This window comes from Nothobranchius furzeri, chromosome 12 (assembly GCF_043380555.1).
Source record: "Nothobranchius furzeri strain GRZ-AD chromosome 12, NfurGRZ-RIMD1, whole genome shotgun sequence".
Classification (NCBI taxonomy): Eukaryota; Metazoa; Chordata; class Actinopteri; order Cyprinodontiformes; family Nothobranchiidae; genus Nothobranchius; species Nothobranchius furzeri.
In genome coordinates, this window is record NC_091752.1 from 53543586 (window position 1) to 53559073 (window position 15488).

General features: G+C 39.3%; 1 protein-coding gene across 2 annotated transcripts; it reads right to left on the minus strand.

Annotated features, from left to right (window-relative positions):
- Positions 1-4812: 4812 nt before the first annotated feature.
- LOC107376617 (lipopolysaccharide-induced tumor necrosis factor-alpha factor homolog) lies at positions 4813-15488 on the minus strand. Of its 2 annotated transcripts, XM_070542699.1 has the most exons (6): positions 15309-15488; positions 15144-15201; positions 9804-10305; positions 9641-9676; positions 6871-7021; positions 4813-5368 (listed from the first exon to the last, which is right to left on the minus strand). In XM_070542699.1, the coding sequence occupies exons 1-6, from the start codon at positions 15344-15346 to the stop codon at positions 5263-5265; spliced, it is 891 nt and encodes a 296-aa protein (XP_070398800.1). In that variant the 5' UTR covers positions 15347-15488; the 3' UTR covers positions 4813-5262. The 2 variants fall into 2 exon arrangements, with proteins under 2 accessions (XP_070398800.1, XP_015801291.3); XM_015945805.3 differs by lacking the exon at positions 15144-15201 and having other exon boundaries at positions 15309-15464.

Here is a 15488-nt window from a genome sequence, read left to right on the forward strand (position 1 = left end):
TTGGTCAATTATTGGTATGGGCTATTGATCAGCTTATGGGTTAATCGATTGGCTTATTAATATAACCCCTGCGTGCTGAACTTTCCCTCAGGTAACCCTGGATGGGAAAATGAAATTACCTAACAGTTTGCATCTCAAATGGATTCTTAAGGAATCTTGCTGTGTCAGCTTTTTTCTGCAGGAACCGTTTGGCTGTGTCAGCTGTAGGCAGCTTATAGCTTGTCGAAAGCTTTGGGTTGAAGAGGGTTCACTTCGGATGGCCTGTCCGAAGCTTTCTCTAGAACTGAGTGCTGAACCTCACAGGATGTTGGAAGCTGGAAGTTGAAGTGCTGAATCTCTGTAAGTGATTCTGTTTTAATATTCTCATATTATGATTACTTGACAAATCAGAATTGGCCATGTAAGAAGAGTTTTACCAAGAACCTCAGAAAACATGCCTTCTTTCAGATACAGGATGCTCTGATTTGTGGGGGTAAGAAAATATCTATGTGCCACGAGTTTAATTTATCTCTCTAATGACCCTTGCCATATCCAACATTCATTTCATCATATATATGTCATTTTGAACTTCGGTAATTCAAGCACAGATTAATCAACCTTATTAATTTAAGCACAGATTAATCAAAACATTTCATTTATATTATAATTATTATAAGTGACAACAAACAAATATTTATTTAATGATTATTCAACTTATGAGTTGTAGAAGTTCATCTTTTGTCCTGTGAAGCAAGCAGATCGATAAGGCCACTGCTTGGCAGAGAAGACCTTGAGGAAGGAACATGGTGTAGACTAGGGATTCCCAAAGTGTGGTACGCGCACCCCCAGGGGTGCGGGAGCTGCCGCTAGGGGGTGCGCGAGGTGAAAAGTGTAATGGCTGCGGAGCTCAGAGAAGTCTGTCATATGTCACCATTAGTGTAGCCAGAAACTCATTTGTGGGTGGGCCTAAGAAAAAGTAAGTGGGCCCAATAAATGTAACTGAAAACAAGTATATTTTTGCACGTGTCCTCCGCATGTGCCCTAGCTTCATAATTACAACGCGCCGAGCTTCAGCACTCTGGCCTGCGCATGCCGATATGTTCCGTATTTGATCATTTTTAACTGTGTTGGAGGAATCTGAAGGTGACGAGTCATTCTGTCAGATTGTAATTAACACCGTGTCTCATTCAGGTGTTCTGACATTGTAAACCTCACACACAGAACATTGTGGATGTAACAAAATAAATCAAGAAATGATTCCCATTCAGGCTATTAACAGCGCGCTGAAGATCTGAAGTTCAGAGTGCGTCTGTCAGAGGTCAGACGTGTTCCAGCGGAACCACGGCTCACGGGTGCACAAGTGAGCACATCTGGGCTGGGCAGAAGTAATTTTACAACATTGGTTTAAATAGCGCCGATAACGGGATGCGGTGACTGGAGCGGCTCATGGAGCTGTGCCGCGTGCACACACACACACACACACACACACAGAGATTCAATAAGCGCGCACGCTGCGCAAACTCCGGCGCGCCATCAGACTGAAGACAGAAATGAGCACTATCTCCTCTGTGATTAAAAACTTTCAAGAGGTTTTATAACATTTTTCATTCCAGGTCAAATTAAGATATTAGCTTCTATTTTGGGATGACGTATTAAAGTCGAATCCGCTCCAACCAGTGACTCCGAACCTGACTACAGCTCATGTTACTGCAGCATTTGTTATTTCAGTCCGCATGGCAGCGGATCGCAGATTCAGCCACGCCATAAAACAGCAAAAAGTTGGTCTGAGGCAAAAGTGAACCTCATGGCTATAGCTTTTCCATATTTTCCCCTATAGACATTTGATTACGCACAAGTAGGTGACCAGCTCAGGTTTACGCAGAGCAGAAGGAAGGAGAGCACTCTGGCCGCACAGGTTAAACGTTCCTACTTTAAGAAAACTGTTAAATTGCATTGTTTTTGTGCCACCTGGGCACTCTAAATATTTATTTAAAATTAAATCAAAGGAAATTGTAATGGTATTGAATGTTTATTAATTACTATTTCAAAAATGAAAGTGATGGGGAAAAAGGTCGATCATATTGTTTTAACCCTGTCTGTTTAGCTTGACGTCTGATATATATATATATATATATATATATATATATATATATATATATATATATATATGGGGGGTGCGTCGACATGGTCGGGACATAGAAGGGGGTGCGCGGCTAAATAATTTTGGGAACCACTGATGTAGACAATACGTTATCATGTGTTCAGAGCTGCAGAGAGGCTCTGAACTCCAGCTGATGGAATGCAGGATCCGGCAGATTAAAGGCAACTCATGTAGATTCCTGTCTTCATATTGCCAAATACTGATGACCATTTGTGGACGTTCTAATTTGAAAGGGAGTAGGCTGAATTATAAACTTATGTATCCCTACCCCTTATTACATGATATCTGTTATTTGTGTGTTATATTATATCACACTAATTAAAAAAGAGAGCAAGAAAAAAAGAAACTAACAACAAATCTAAAATAATTACCCCACCCGAAAAACAAACTCACATCTCCATCATGTACAATAACAAATGATAATCATTATACACCTTACTCAGAATAGAAGCAAATCCACATTGGTCATCTGTTTTCTTCTTTATAATTATTTAAAACATGTTTTTGATAACTTATTTCAAACTGGTTTATGTTTGTACTGTTTAATCAATTTCCCTCTGGGATTAATAAAGTATTTTTAAATTGAATTGAATTTACTCCTCTAAGCTGTTCCATAGTTTAACTCCTACTATTGCTATACCCATACTCGTTAGCGTTGTTCTAACCCGATGTATCTTTAAATTTAGTCCTCAGGAAAATTTAATCTTCAGGAAAAAAATTATATAAAAAAGGAACAAAACTTAAAAAAAAGGAAAAAAGAAAAAGAAAAGAAAAAATAAGAAAAATAATTGAAAAGAAAAACAAAAAAAGATGTGTTTTTTTATCTTCCTCTCAAGTTATATCCTCCTTCTCACTTTGTGAACAACTTCTGTATATTGTTTAGTAGTCATTTATTCCTTGCTTTATATATCATTTGCGCTGTTTTCTATCTAACCAAGACTTAAAATGTTATAGCTCATTTGTGTGGTCCATATATCCTGCATGTGTTATTAATCTGATCACCTGTTTCTGCATTGTGGTAATTGAATTTGTGGTACTTTTGTATGCGTTTCCCTAGACCTCTACACAGTAACTCAAGTATGGTGGAAGTAACGTTATATAATATACACAGTGCCCTCTGATTGCCCAGTATTGCGATGCCTCAAGTCATCTTCCCCCTGACATGTGTAGGGTTATGAAGCTTATAATGGTCTGCCCTTAACAGCTGCCCCTTCACACAGTAACATCACCAAGGTCGGACGCTTGGTTCAGTATGTTTACATTCCAGGAGAAGAGACAGAAGAAGAGAAGAAGAACGCTTTTCATTGATTAATCAAAGTACTTTATTTGTGATAAGCTAATCAAAGCATATGTTGATCATTAATAATCAGGTGAATGATCTGTGAAATAAAGATGTCATGAGTTATGTGTTTAAATGAATAAACAGGGCTGCACCAGACAGACTGATATGCATTACCATGGAAACGCATGACACATTATTCTCAACCAATCAGAACTTTCGTCTGTGGTAGGACAGAATCTGGATTGTTTAATGAAAGTCGTCCAATCCGGTTTACTAAGATTTATAAACAATTGGGAGATATAAAAGAAGGCAACGCCATTTTATATTCAGTTCCACGTTAACATCAGCTCTGTTCGATCCGAGCTCCAAAGGAGTTACATCATACTCTCAACATTGTTTTCAACCAGCTCTCAATCCATCACCGCAAAAAGAGGAGTACAGGCTGGCCAGCTGTATTTCCTGTTTTAAGCTGAGAACTGTCAAGCTGGAGATTTCCGTTGTTTGAATCAACGAGACGACATTCCTTCAAAATAAGAGTGAACTTGCTGACGCCTGCCGACTACTACCGGAGCTATCCTCAGACGGGCTTTGTAGTGCTGCGACCGCTGTTCCACCAGCTCCAGTACAACCAAGGTCTTAGGACCTGGCATTTCCTGATCTACACGGGAGACTCCATATACGGTACGTGGTCACGGCAATATGGCGGCTCATGTCAGCTTCTAAAGCCTCGTGGTAGCCTAGTCATAACAAACCAGATTTGCTACGTCAGCCTAGAGATTCTGAACAAAACACACACACACACACATACCAACACGAAACATCCAAATCCATATGCATTCATCATTGAGATAGTCCTGGTAGATTGTAAGAATTTATAATTATAGAAATTAAAGATTCTTAAACGATCCCAACTTTCTCTTTTCTTGTCTCTCAGTCAATACAGAGTGTTTAAGTAAACTCCCTGATGATAAAAACAACCACTTCTGATTAATTACTTAGATCTAATTACAGTGTATAAATATACAAAATCAGATCATTAAATTATCTAATTACAGTGTATAAATATACAACTTCAGATCATTACACATGTTTGATGTGTGGCTTCAAGCAGATTTTAGTGTCTATAATCACACCAAGGAATTTTATTTCATGTACCCTTTCATTATACACTTCACTTTTTTGGTTTCCAAGTAACATAAATTTAGTTTTATCTAAATTTAGTGACAATTTATTTATATCAAACCTTTCTTCATGCAAATAGCAGTTTGTTTCACAGCATTTTCAATACTTGGGATATTTTGTCAGAACAAACCAGAAACGTGATATATTTGTTTGAAAGTGAGTGAACAAATTACATGTCAGGATTTATAAAAATAAAAAAGACCTCACATTGGCAACAAAGTTTTTTATTTGATAAAACATAAAACAAGAACACCAAGAAGATAGATGACACTGGATGTAAAATGAGGCAGCAGAGATGCTGGTATATAATCTAGCTTGACCACATTTCAAATTTCTCTCGCAAAACATTGTTTCCTCAGTTTTTACATTCAACCTACATTTGTACTAATAGCAGAAGAATGATAAAAAACCAATTTTTGCCCAGAAACGTCACATACAGAAACAGTAAAAGGCGTTAAGAAAATGCAAATATAAAAACAACATTCCCTTAATAAGAAAGCGAAAGATATATTATTATTATTACATTTGTTAGAAAAGTTGCTCTGATTTTTTACGTTATGCCTCATGTCTCACACACCTAAGAAGAGACTCCCTGAGGAATGTTGATAGGCTCCTGACAGCATTCCTTCTCATACTTGTTGACCGTGGAGTTCTAGTTTTACAGCCGTTTGTGGACGTAGATGATTCTGTTACAAGTCGGACAGTGATGCTCGACGTCTTTACAGGAATCAATGCAGAACGGAATAAAGCAGCAAACCCAACATCTGCAAATGGAAACAAGAAAAGTAGAATTTTCAATAAATGTAAAATATGAGGCTTCGTGGTGAGGTAGGTGGTACTGTTGCTTCACAGTAAGAAGGTCGCTGTCATGGTTTGAGGAAGAAGAGGAAACAAATGTTGGTCTGATAACCCCAGGAGCAGGCAACAGGACAACAGGCTGCTGGTGAGCTGAGCTCAATTTTATTTGTCACGTTGAACACACAAGGGTACACAACGAGGATCTGACCATAGAAATGATGCGCCATTGGGCGCTGGAGAGAGTAATAGCGTTGCCGCCATATTAGATGGGTTCTTCACTTTCCAAACCCAACTGGAGTCAATGCAGAGTGAGCAACTATGCCAGTTTTTTAAAGTTAAAAGTTAAAGTCCCATTAGTTGTCACACACACAGGTGTGTATGCGAAATTTATTCTCCGCATTTGACCCATCCCCTGGGGGAGTGGTGAGCTGCAGACAAGCCGCGCGCGGGAACTATTTGGTGGTTTAACCCCCCAATCCAACCCCTTAATGCTGAGTGTCAAGCAGGGAGGCATTGGGTCCCATTTTTCAAAGTCTTTGGTATGACCCGACCAGGAATCGAACCCTGATCTCCCAGTCTCAGGGAGGACACTCTACCACTAGGCCACTGAGAAAGGTAACCTACGGTTGCAACAACCAGCACATTTTTCAAAACAGATAATTAGGGATTACTTTTCTAGCCTAACCTGGATATTATATTTTCATCATGTTTTACTTTATTTTATTTTATTACATTTGTTTTTATTATCATGCCATATAATGCCATAATTAAATGTGGGGTTTTTTTTGGGTGAACACCTTCCTCAGTAGAAATAAATCAACTGGGGTGAATGGGAACGCTTCCAAGGTTGCTGTTCACTGTTACGCCAGCTCCAAAAGGTAATTCCAGTCCAAGTCTCGTCCATGTATATGATGTCAGTGGATCTGATAATTACGTCTTCTTCTTCTGCATGGATTGTTATGGTGTTTGGAAAGCAACTTCAAGGTGCACTACCCCCACCTACTGGAGTGGAGTTTGGACCAGGAAACTAAACACCAAATTCCATATTCCCAAAGATTAAAGAAGTAAACTAATTAAATAATAATAACAACGACATGAACGAAACAGAGGGCCTAAATACAGCTTGTTTGAGTACATCTAGTGGAGCATTTCCGCAGTGAGTTAACAAGTTCTCTCCAAGTGTGTGGGCTTTTTCTGCGTACTCGGCTTCATCTCACAATTGACTGAAGATTCTGAATTGCTGCTAGGTGTCAGTGTTTGACTTGTTTTTGTCTGTGTGGTCCCTGTGATGGACCAGAGACCTGATCAGATTGTCCTATACCGCCTGCATGACCACTGGAGATAGGCACCAGCTCCCTGTGACATTAGTAACAATTAAGATAGAATGATGAAAGGATGGGTTGATGGGTGCATGGATGTAAAATATGATTTTACAAAGGTGTGTAATTGACAATTATCCAATTTTTACCCAATGATGAAGAGTCCAACACCGATGGCCCAGGACAGGAGGCCTGAAGAGTGCCTTATGAAGGTGACGACATTCTGGTGGCAGTGAGGACACACCGTTTGTCCTGGGAGGTCACGTAGAGCATGTGACTGTGATACCACCACTTGAGTCACTGTTGAAGATAAATTAGCATTTAGTTTTTCTCGCAACTCATTAACAAAACAGCCGTTTGGGTTCCTTTAGTTTTATAACATTGTCATTAGAAGTCCAGCTGTCGGCGGATTAATATGTTGCCTTATTCAGATTTCTGCTAGTTCTGACCTCTGGTGGACGCAAAATGAAACAATGGTTTTCAAAATAGTTTTGACTCATTTTGCAATTTTGTAAAATCACAAACACTATTTTCTGAGTTTATGTTGCAATAACTTATGTTTCCAAGTAGAAGTAGATGGGTTTCTTCTCTTACAGTTAACATTCAATGACAGCAGGTTCATCAAATCTGTGGCTAAAAAACACAATATAATAAATAAACTACTGTCAACTTTGCATTGCGTGGTTATTTCAGTAAAAATATTAAAAGTTTGCAAGTTTTCCTCATTTCTGAGCAGTCACTACCACAGACGTGTTTTTTATTCACGTGTGGAGTGTTTAGAGGCAGTGGAGACCCACAAAAGGATGCAAAAATGATGTTTACTTACTATGGCCCTTTTAACAGACTTAAACTTAAACAGATCATTTGGATTCGGGCCCAGCCCTGGGAGGAAGGGGGAACTGAGACTGGGCAGAAATAAAGAAGTGAGCTTGTTTAAAAGGTTCTTTCAGGGCAAACAGGAGGTGGGTTGTCATTAAAGTTAAGGGAATGCTCATTTAAACAACACAGCATCTTGTTCTTTCTAGGAATTAGAATCACAACTGTAGGAGTTCATTAGTAATAAAGAGCAAGTAAATATTCAAGTAAAGAAAAGAAAAATCAAGTTAGAAATTAAAACGATTAATAAAATGATAAGCAAAGAAACAAAAGTGGTCTGAGATCTGCCGCCCTCTTGGATTTTTACATTTATAAACAACCACAGGTTGCAAGCTGAATGTGAGATCTTTGGTGTGGGGGGTTATAAACTACTACTGCCATGAGTTGTGATGAGAACCAGAAGATATGAGCTACTTTAAGATCACAGCAGCACTTTGATCTGATGGTGGTCGATGGGAACGGTAGTTCCTCAGAGAGATCCCTCATCGTTTATCTTTATGATGTAAACTCTGTTTCTCCAAACTGAAGCTCTTCAGGAGGATATCACCAATAAGTTACAATTATAGCTTTTACACAGGAACACCTTTAAATCAAAGGCTGCACTGCAAAAACTGATTTCTAAAAAAGTTTTAAAAAAATTTTTTAGACATTTTCTTAGTTTTAGACTAAAAAGAAAATAAATAATTTTTTAGAAAAATAGTATTACTTAAAAAAAGGTTATTGTTCTTAAATATGATCTAATTTTTCTTGTTTTGAGTAAAAAAAAATCAACCAGTGAGTTAAGAAAAAATATTTGGCTAAAATTCTTCAAACTAGCAAATAAAACAAAGTTTAGATTCTTTTTGAGAAGTTTATTTTGTTGGTTAGACAAAAAACTAAGACAAAATGTGAAAAAAATTAGGATTGTTACTTTCTTAGAAATTATTTTTTTTCCTCACATATAAGGTCAATGGCAGTGACAAACCATGCTCCTAATGCACTTGTGTAAAACAGCCAAACTGTTCAATAAGGAGGATACCACTTACAAATGATTTTTTTGCTCTCTAGTTTTGCCTTCCCATGATTCTCATTCATCTTTTAAAATGCTGAGATATTATAAAACAAAACTAATGTGTAAAAAGTCACTTAAAGCTCAATAAAATAAAATAAATGAGAGAACAGCATGAATTTCCTTTTGTGCATTTGTGACGGGGCAGCTTCTGTAACAAAATAAATGATTGTGATTGTGCTTGGAATGAACGCAGAACATTAGCTTCTCTATAAAGCACAGAAGCTCCAAACAAAGAGTTAAGTATCACTGCAGTGGTCCCTCTTCTTTCCACCGGATGTGAAAGCTTTGCAAAATGGCTGCAAAACATACTACGCAACAAATAGCCACCATTATACAAGTTTATACATTATACAAGTTTCTTTCCACCGGCAGCAAAGTGTAACGCTTTGGATGTTCTAGAAGCGTAGAGATGCTGTCATCAAGTATCAAATCAATTTTTCATGTGCTACACTTCCAAAATGTTAAATTCCACAGTTTAGATCTAGTCAGACAGGAAGTCCATTACAAAAGCAGTGTAAGGCATCTGGAAACTTTTAAAATAAAAGTCACATGCAGATAAACTGATGCCATTTCCTGTGAAACCCCCTTAGCTGATTTAAACAGAACAGAAAATAAACCACAGACCTTTTGGGATACATACAGCCGTCTTTCTCATTATTGGGTGGACTTGTGAAATCACGCGTGGTGTTGCACTTCTGTGATTTTGTTACTTAGTGGGACCTGCATCATGGATCACTTTTGCTCTTGTTTCACATCTGAAACGCTCCCAGTTGGAGGGAGCTCGCAGGGAAAACGCTACTATTGCGTTACACGTCACTTTCATGGCCGGTGGAAAGAAGGAGTGATTCTACAAACTTCCCTGATCAAATATGTTTAATATATGTTTACATGTTTAAAATAACATCTGTAAAAGCTCACAGATCTATGGAGTGTGCTAAAAGTAATGTGCGTTTGTTTCCTCTAAAACAGTGTTGTGTTTTGTCTCTTCTCACCTACTGGTGCAGTCGGAACAGGAGCATAGGCAACACCTGGTGGATTAAAAAACAGAATGTGTTCACAAATCAGATCTAACAGATGAATATGTGTCTCTAACACAGCAACATGTGTTTCATTTGAAATATCAGACATTTAAGCAGTGACCTCTCTGATATCTACCTTGAGATGTAGCAGGGGCGAAAACCGGTTGAGGAGCATAACCCGGTTGAGGGTCGATACCCGGTTGGGGGGCATTACCCGGTTGAGGAGCATAACCCGGTTGAGGGGCGATACCCGGTTGAGGGGCGGTACCCGTTTGGTGGGCATAACCCGGTTGAGGGGCGATACCCGGTTGAGGGGCGGTACCCGGTTGGGGGGCATTACCCGGTTGAGGAGCATAACCCGGTTGAGGGGCGATGCCCGGTTGAGGGGCGGTACCCGTTTGGTGGGCATAACCCGGTTGAGGAGCATAACCTGGTTGAGGGGCGGTACCCGTTTGGTGGGCATAACCCGGTTGAGGAGCATAACCCGGTTGGGGGGCATAACCTTGTTGAGGGGCCAAGCCAGGCTGAGGGTAGAATCCTTGCTGAGGCCCTGGACCTCCATAATTAAGGGGTGGGCCGGGATACGGGGGAGCTGGTTCTTGAGGTTGACTTCTTTTTTCCATCTTCAGAAATCTAAGCTGGGGAAAAAAAATAAAATAAACATACTATGACATTTTAGACATACCTCCTGGCACATTTTGTACCATAAAGTTGTAAAACAACTGAAGTCAACTGAACATGTGAATATGTCTTTAGATGAGCCACTTTGCTCTAAAATGTATCTTTAACGTCTCTGTTTAAATTGGTTCAGAGAGCAACTGAAATCGTGTGTAGGAGGAAGCAGAAGCAACTTCAACTGTACACATTTTCAGAAACAGAGCATTTCAGATGAACTACACCTACTGACCACATGTGTTTCCTGCAAATCAGCTAAAAATGTGTTGCAATTGTAACGGAATGAAATGACTGTTTCCGCCAAAAGTCAGTTTCCCCCTCTCCTCTGACACAGGACTAGTCTGCATGAGATACGGCCTCAAGGTCTCTTGCATTTGCTTCTAAACTGCTTCTTTCCAGCTCAAAGAGAAGAATGAAGAATGGACTCTCTCCTTTTAATAAATCAAAGATCTATTTTAATAAAGCTAATCAACAAAGTGTTAGTCAATAATAAGATGTGACCAATCTGTGAAATCAAAATATTAATGACTTTATTATAATCCTATAGAATATAATAAGTAATATGACTTTAAATGTTTCCACTAGGACTGATCTCACGTAGCGTTAAAAGACATGACTCATTGTTTCACTGATCCAGTCAGAATCTGCCAGATCTGACGGAGGCGTGGTTTTGGTGGTGTTTAGTAAATCTGTCAACTTTTCATTCAACCATAAACCAAAACATCCAAAGTATAAAACTATGCCCACGTCATCTTTAACGCCAGTTCAAAGCGTTCTAGAGAAGTGTCGGAGTGGCCAATCCGTAACTTTCCTCTTCAGCCAAAAGAACCGACAACAAGCTGGATAAAATCTGTTGCTGTTCCAACTGCTGCAACAGTTCATTTCAGAATAAAAGCTGAACCATCAAGACCCAAGTTTGGGTCTCGCTAGACGCCAACAAATTGTCGTGACCCGGAAGTATCTCAAAGACTGGTCTGGTCGGCAACCGCTGCTTTTCCTACCAGCTTCAGTTCCAGAAAAGGTCAAGCTGGACCTCGACATTCCTGATCTAACAGGGACTTCCGCTAAGGGTCTGTAGGCCGACAAATGGCGTTGAATGTGTTTATGAATCTCCCTAATCAATGCTTAACGCGAATACATCACCTTCAGTTCCCATCAGAACTAATCGCTTCTTCGGATTTGCTGGTTCTGAGCAACATTCCACATCACACCATTCTCCGTCTCATTCACCTTAGTTACACCACACATTTAGTTAAAGTTAGTCTAGTTTAATTTGTTTAGTAATAAATTTTTAAACTTTTAAGCTTGACTCTCTTCTGTTGTCTCTGAGTGAATACGAAGCTGTTATCTAATCCCTGCATTAAATAGTTCCAATCTTCTGGTTTAAAATAACCTCACAGATCCACAAGGTTGATTTCCTATTTCCCATGGAATCTTTTGTCTTATGGCTTATTAAATAATTTAAATCATTATACAATGTAGATGCGATCAGAACTGAAATATATTCAGATATGACTTCAAATTAATTTTAAATTGAAAGATTATTAAAAAACTTGATGGGAAGTGGAGTTCATGCTGAATGCAACAGAAAGACATTCACTCGTTCATCACAAAGCTGACTCAGAACTAATAATAATAATAATAATAAATCTGGAATAACTAAATAACTAAAGTGAGCGTGAGTTTCTTTATTGGAACATTTTTCAAAGTTAGAATTCTAAAAATAAACTCAACACATTTATATTTTCTACTTTTTTTTCAGTCCTCGTTGTGGGCTTGAGCTGAACTCTCTCTCTCTCTCTCTCTCTCTCTCTCTCTCTCTCTCTCTCTCTCTCTCTCTCTCTCTCTCTCTCTCTCTCTAATATTGTGAGCACTTGCTGAGATAATCCCTCCACCTCACAGGTGTAGCATATCAAGATACCGATTAACCAGCATGACTCTTGCACAGATATGTCAAAGGTCATAATTAAAGTCCACTTTTGTTCCAACATGCAGCTTCACTGTATCAGGAGGTTTTGGAGTTGTCTGAAAAACATTATATGTCCTGCAACCAGTTTGCTCATGCAGTGCTGCATCTCTCCTTGGCACAAATTTGAAATGTTTGTTGATGCTGGCCTGTGGAACGTTGGTCCGCCCCTCTCCAAAAGTTGTATGAAGTTGCTGGATCAATTTTTTGAAGCCGCTTCAACCTCAGTATGGTTGCAGGGAGCTGGTGTCGATCTCCAGCAGTCATCAGCTGGGATGTGCTAGCCAGGCCTGCCAGACTCCTCCTCTTCACAGCAAAAGAAGTGTGCGCCGTTGCCAGATGCCTTTTTTGACTACAGCTACAAAACTACAGCGTCACGTGGTACAGTCGGCATTTTCGTCTTTTTTCTGATTGGTTCTTTATGAGCTGGCTAGTCCCGTCACTCGTGTAGGCTGTCCATACGTCCTCTTTCCCCCGGACATGTCCACTTTTCACTGTCTGTCCGGGGCGTCCGGGAGGGTTTCCTACATTGATCAAAATGTCCGGTTTTTCATCCAGGAGCAGGGATCGAATCATGGGGGGGCTAGATATCTTTCAGGGAAGGATCCAGTTTCTACCTATATTACAATATTTATGGACTCTCAGCGTAGCGGGATTCTGTTGAGCGGAGAGGACGCAGAGCGCTGATCGTTGGTGCGCCCGCTGCGTCCAGCGCACGATACATTCTCAAAGTGGCGCAACAAAACATTGTTATTAACACATGATCGTTCACAGTGGCGGCGCCGGGGCTAGGGGGTGCTATAGCTACCCCTGGATTAGTCATTGCACCCCCATAGCACCCCTAAGTAAATATTAAATTTTTTTTTTCACAATTTAATTTTAATTTAACGTGTGGATGTGATAATATTTAACATAAAAAAACAAAAATAGTCAGTAAATTATCATATAGATTGTAAAAACTTAAACCAAAACAGGAAATTGATGTTAACCTTTGACCTAATTTTCCACCTGCGAACGAGTGAAAGGTAGAGCTAGTGGTAAAACGGATCGGTTTTTGTTGCCCAAATTTCCACGGGTTCAGTCAGAAACGGATGAATCTTTGGAAGTGATCTCAGACCCACAAAAACCTACGGATCTGGATGAAGAGAGTCAACCCTCAGCCGCCGCAGCAGTCGAGGGTTTTGCCGCTGGAAATGCTAACACTAATGTTAGCTAACCTTGCAACACTTTAGATGGTTTTCTGTGTGGCTGTATGTGTTTATGATTTCATGGAAAAGTCAGCGATTGTTCATGTTTATGATGTATATTAATGATTGTTTCAGGTGTTGTTGAGGTTTTGCGCACGCATGTGTATCTGCTAGTGTTGAAGGTGTTTTCGAGAACAATAGGTACGCATGACCACTTCCTTCATAGCACCCTCAATAAAAAGACTAGCGCCTTCATAGTACCTGCAGAAAAACATTTCTGGAGCCGCCACTGATTGTTCATATTTGTTTAAATCCTCTGGTACTCTGTCTTTTAATTGTTCCTGACGCCTGACAGATCTCCTGTCCTCTTTTTTGGAAATGGAAATATAGTCACCCTACCCTCATGCGCCTCTCTACCTGTGAGTTAACAGACTCTTTCTCTGTGCAGAATTAAACAGAGGACGAGTCCGGCAGGCCAGGCTAGGGAGGTGGGGGACAACATGGACAGGTCTGCAGTCCATCACAGGGACACACAGAAACAAACAAACCTGACATTTGTGCATTTGCCTAATTTATAGTTTGTTCATAAATGAAGCTCAAATGAATTCTTAGATTGTGCAAATCTAAGGTCCTCTTTCTTATCTCTGTCCAAACCCATCAGAGCTTCTCTTTTTTGACTTGATTGATTTCACGTTCAACATTAATGTTGGATGTTATCTTGAGTCTTCAACATGTTTTTCTGTGCTTTCATTTGCAAAACAAAACATCAAATAAATGGACAAAAAGACGAGTGTACACACATTATGTCTATAATTCAAATTGAAACAGAATCATGTCAGACAGAAAGAGCCTATTCCATTTATCCCAGATCTTTTCAAATTCTTGAAATATATATATATATATATATATATATATATATATATATATATATATATATATATATATATATATATATATATATATACTGGCACTTGTACGCTGTGTGTGTGTGTGTGCGTATGTGTGTGCCTGTGGGTGTGTGTGTGCGCGTGCGTGTCTGTGGGGGTGCACGTGTGTGTCTGTGTCTGTGTGTGCTTGCGGCAAGTGCGCCCTCACCGCCCCCCCACCCCCCACCCCACCCCCGAAAAGTTGCTGCACCCCCCCCCCCCCCCAGTAAAAGTCAGTGTTAACCAATCATATGAATGTTCAGTCAAACCACATATTGATCTTGTTTATTCTAGACATAATTGTAAAACAAAATAAAAATTATACAATTAATGAGTAAATAAATAATCTGAATAAAAAAGAAATTCATGTTTCCACTGCTCAACATTTAAAAAAGTTTTTACCTCTATAGTTGTTGTTTTTTTAACACAGCAACAGATGAATTTACCTAAAACAATAAATTTTAAAGAAATTTTGAACAACATTTTAAATAACTGAAAAGTATTTTTCTGAAATGTTTGTGTTTGTAAAATTGAAGTTAAATGTTAACAGGAAAATCCCTGGGAAATTTTTTGTCACAACCAGGAAGTCTGTTGGTCATTTACTAACAGGCTTGTGGCTAAAACTCTTCACTCAGCTTTTATTTGGATCTGAATAAACGGTAATACTTTCTTTTTAGTGGCTAACATAACCACTTATCCTGTTTGTGCCACCAAAAACTCACCCATAAACAATGATGAAGCAACCTCCCACTGAACCTCTTTGTGCCTCGCCTTGTTTCACTGAGGAAATGAAACTCAACACATCCTCTACAGTGCCTTATCTACACGTTTACATCACAATTACAGTTAGTTCTTATGTGCCGAGGAATGAAATGTAATAAACTTACCAGTGACTTTCAACAGCAACAGCCAATAAAAGGAGCATAAAATTACTTCCTGGTTTTCAAACTGAAGTAGACCAAAGTCACGGTGAAGGTCTGCGAAGCTGATCGAGCTGTGATATGTTTCCTTCAACACAGATGCTTTGGTTACTGTGGTTTCACCCTCTACTCCCCTCCCATGTTCCA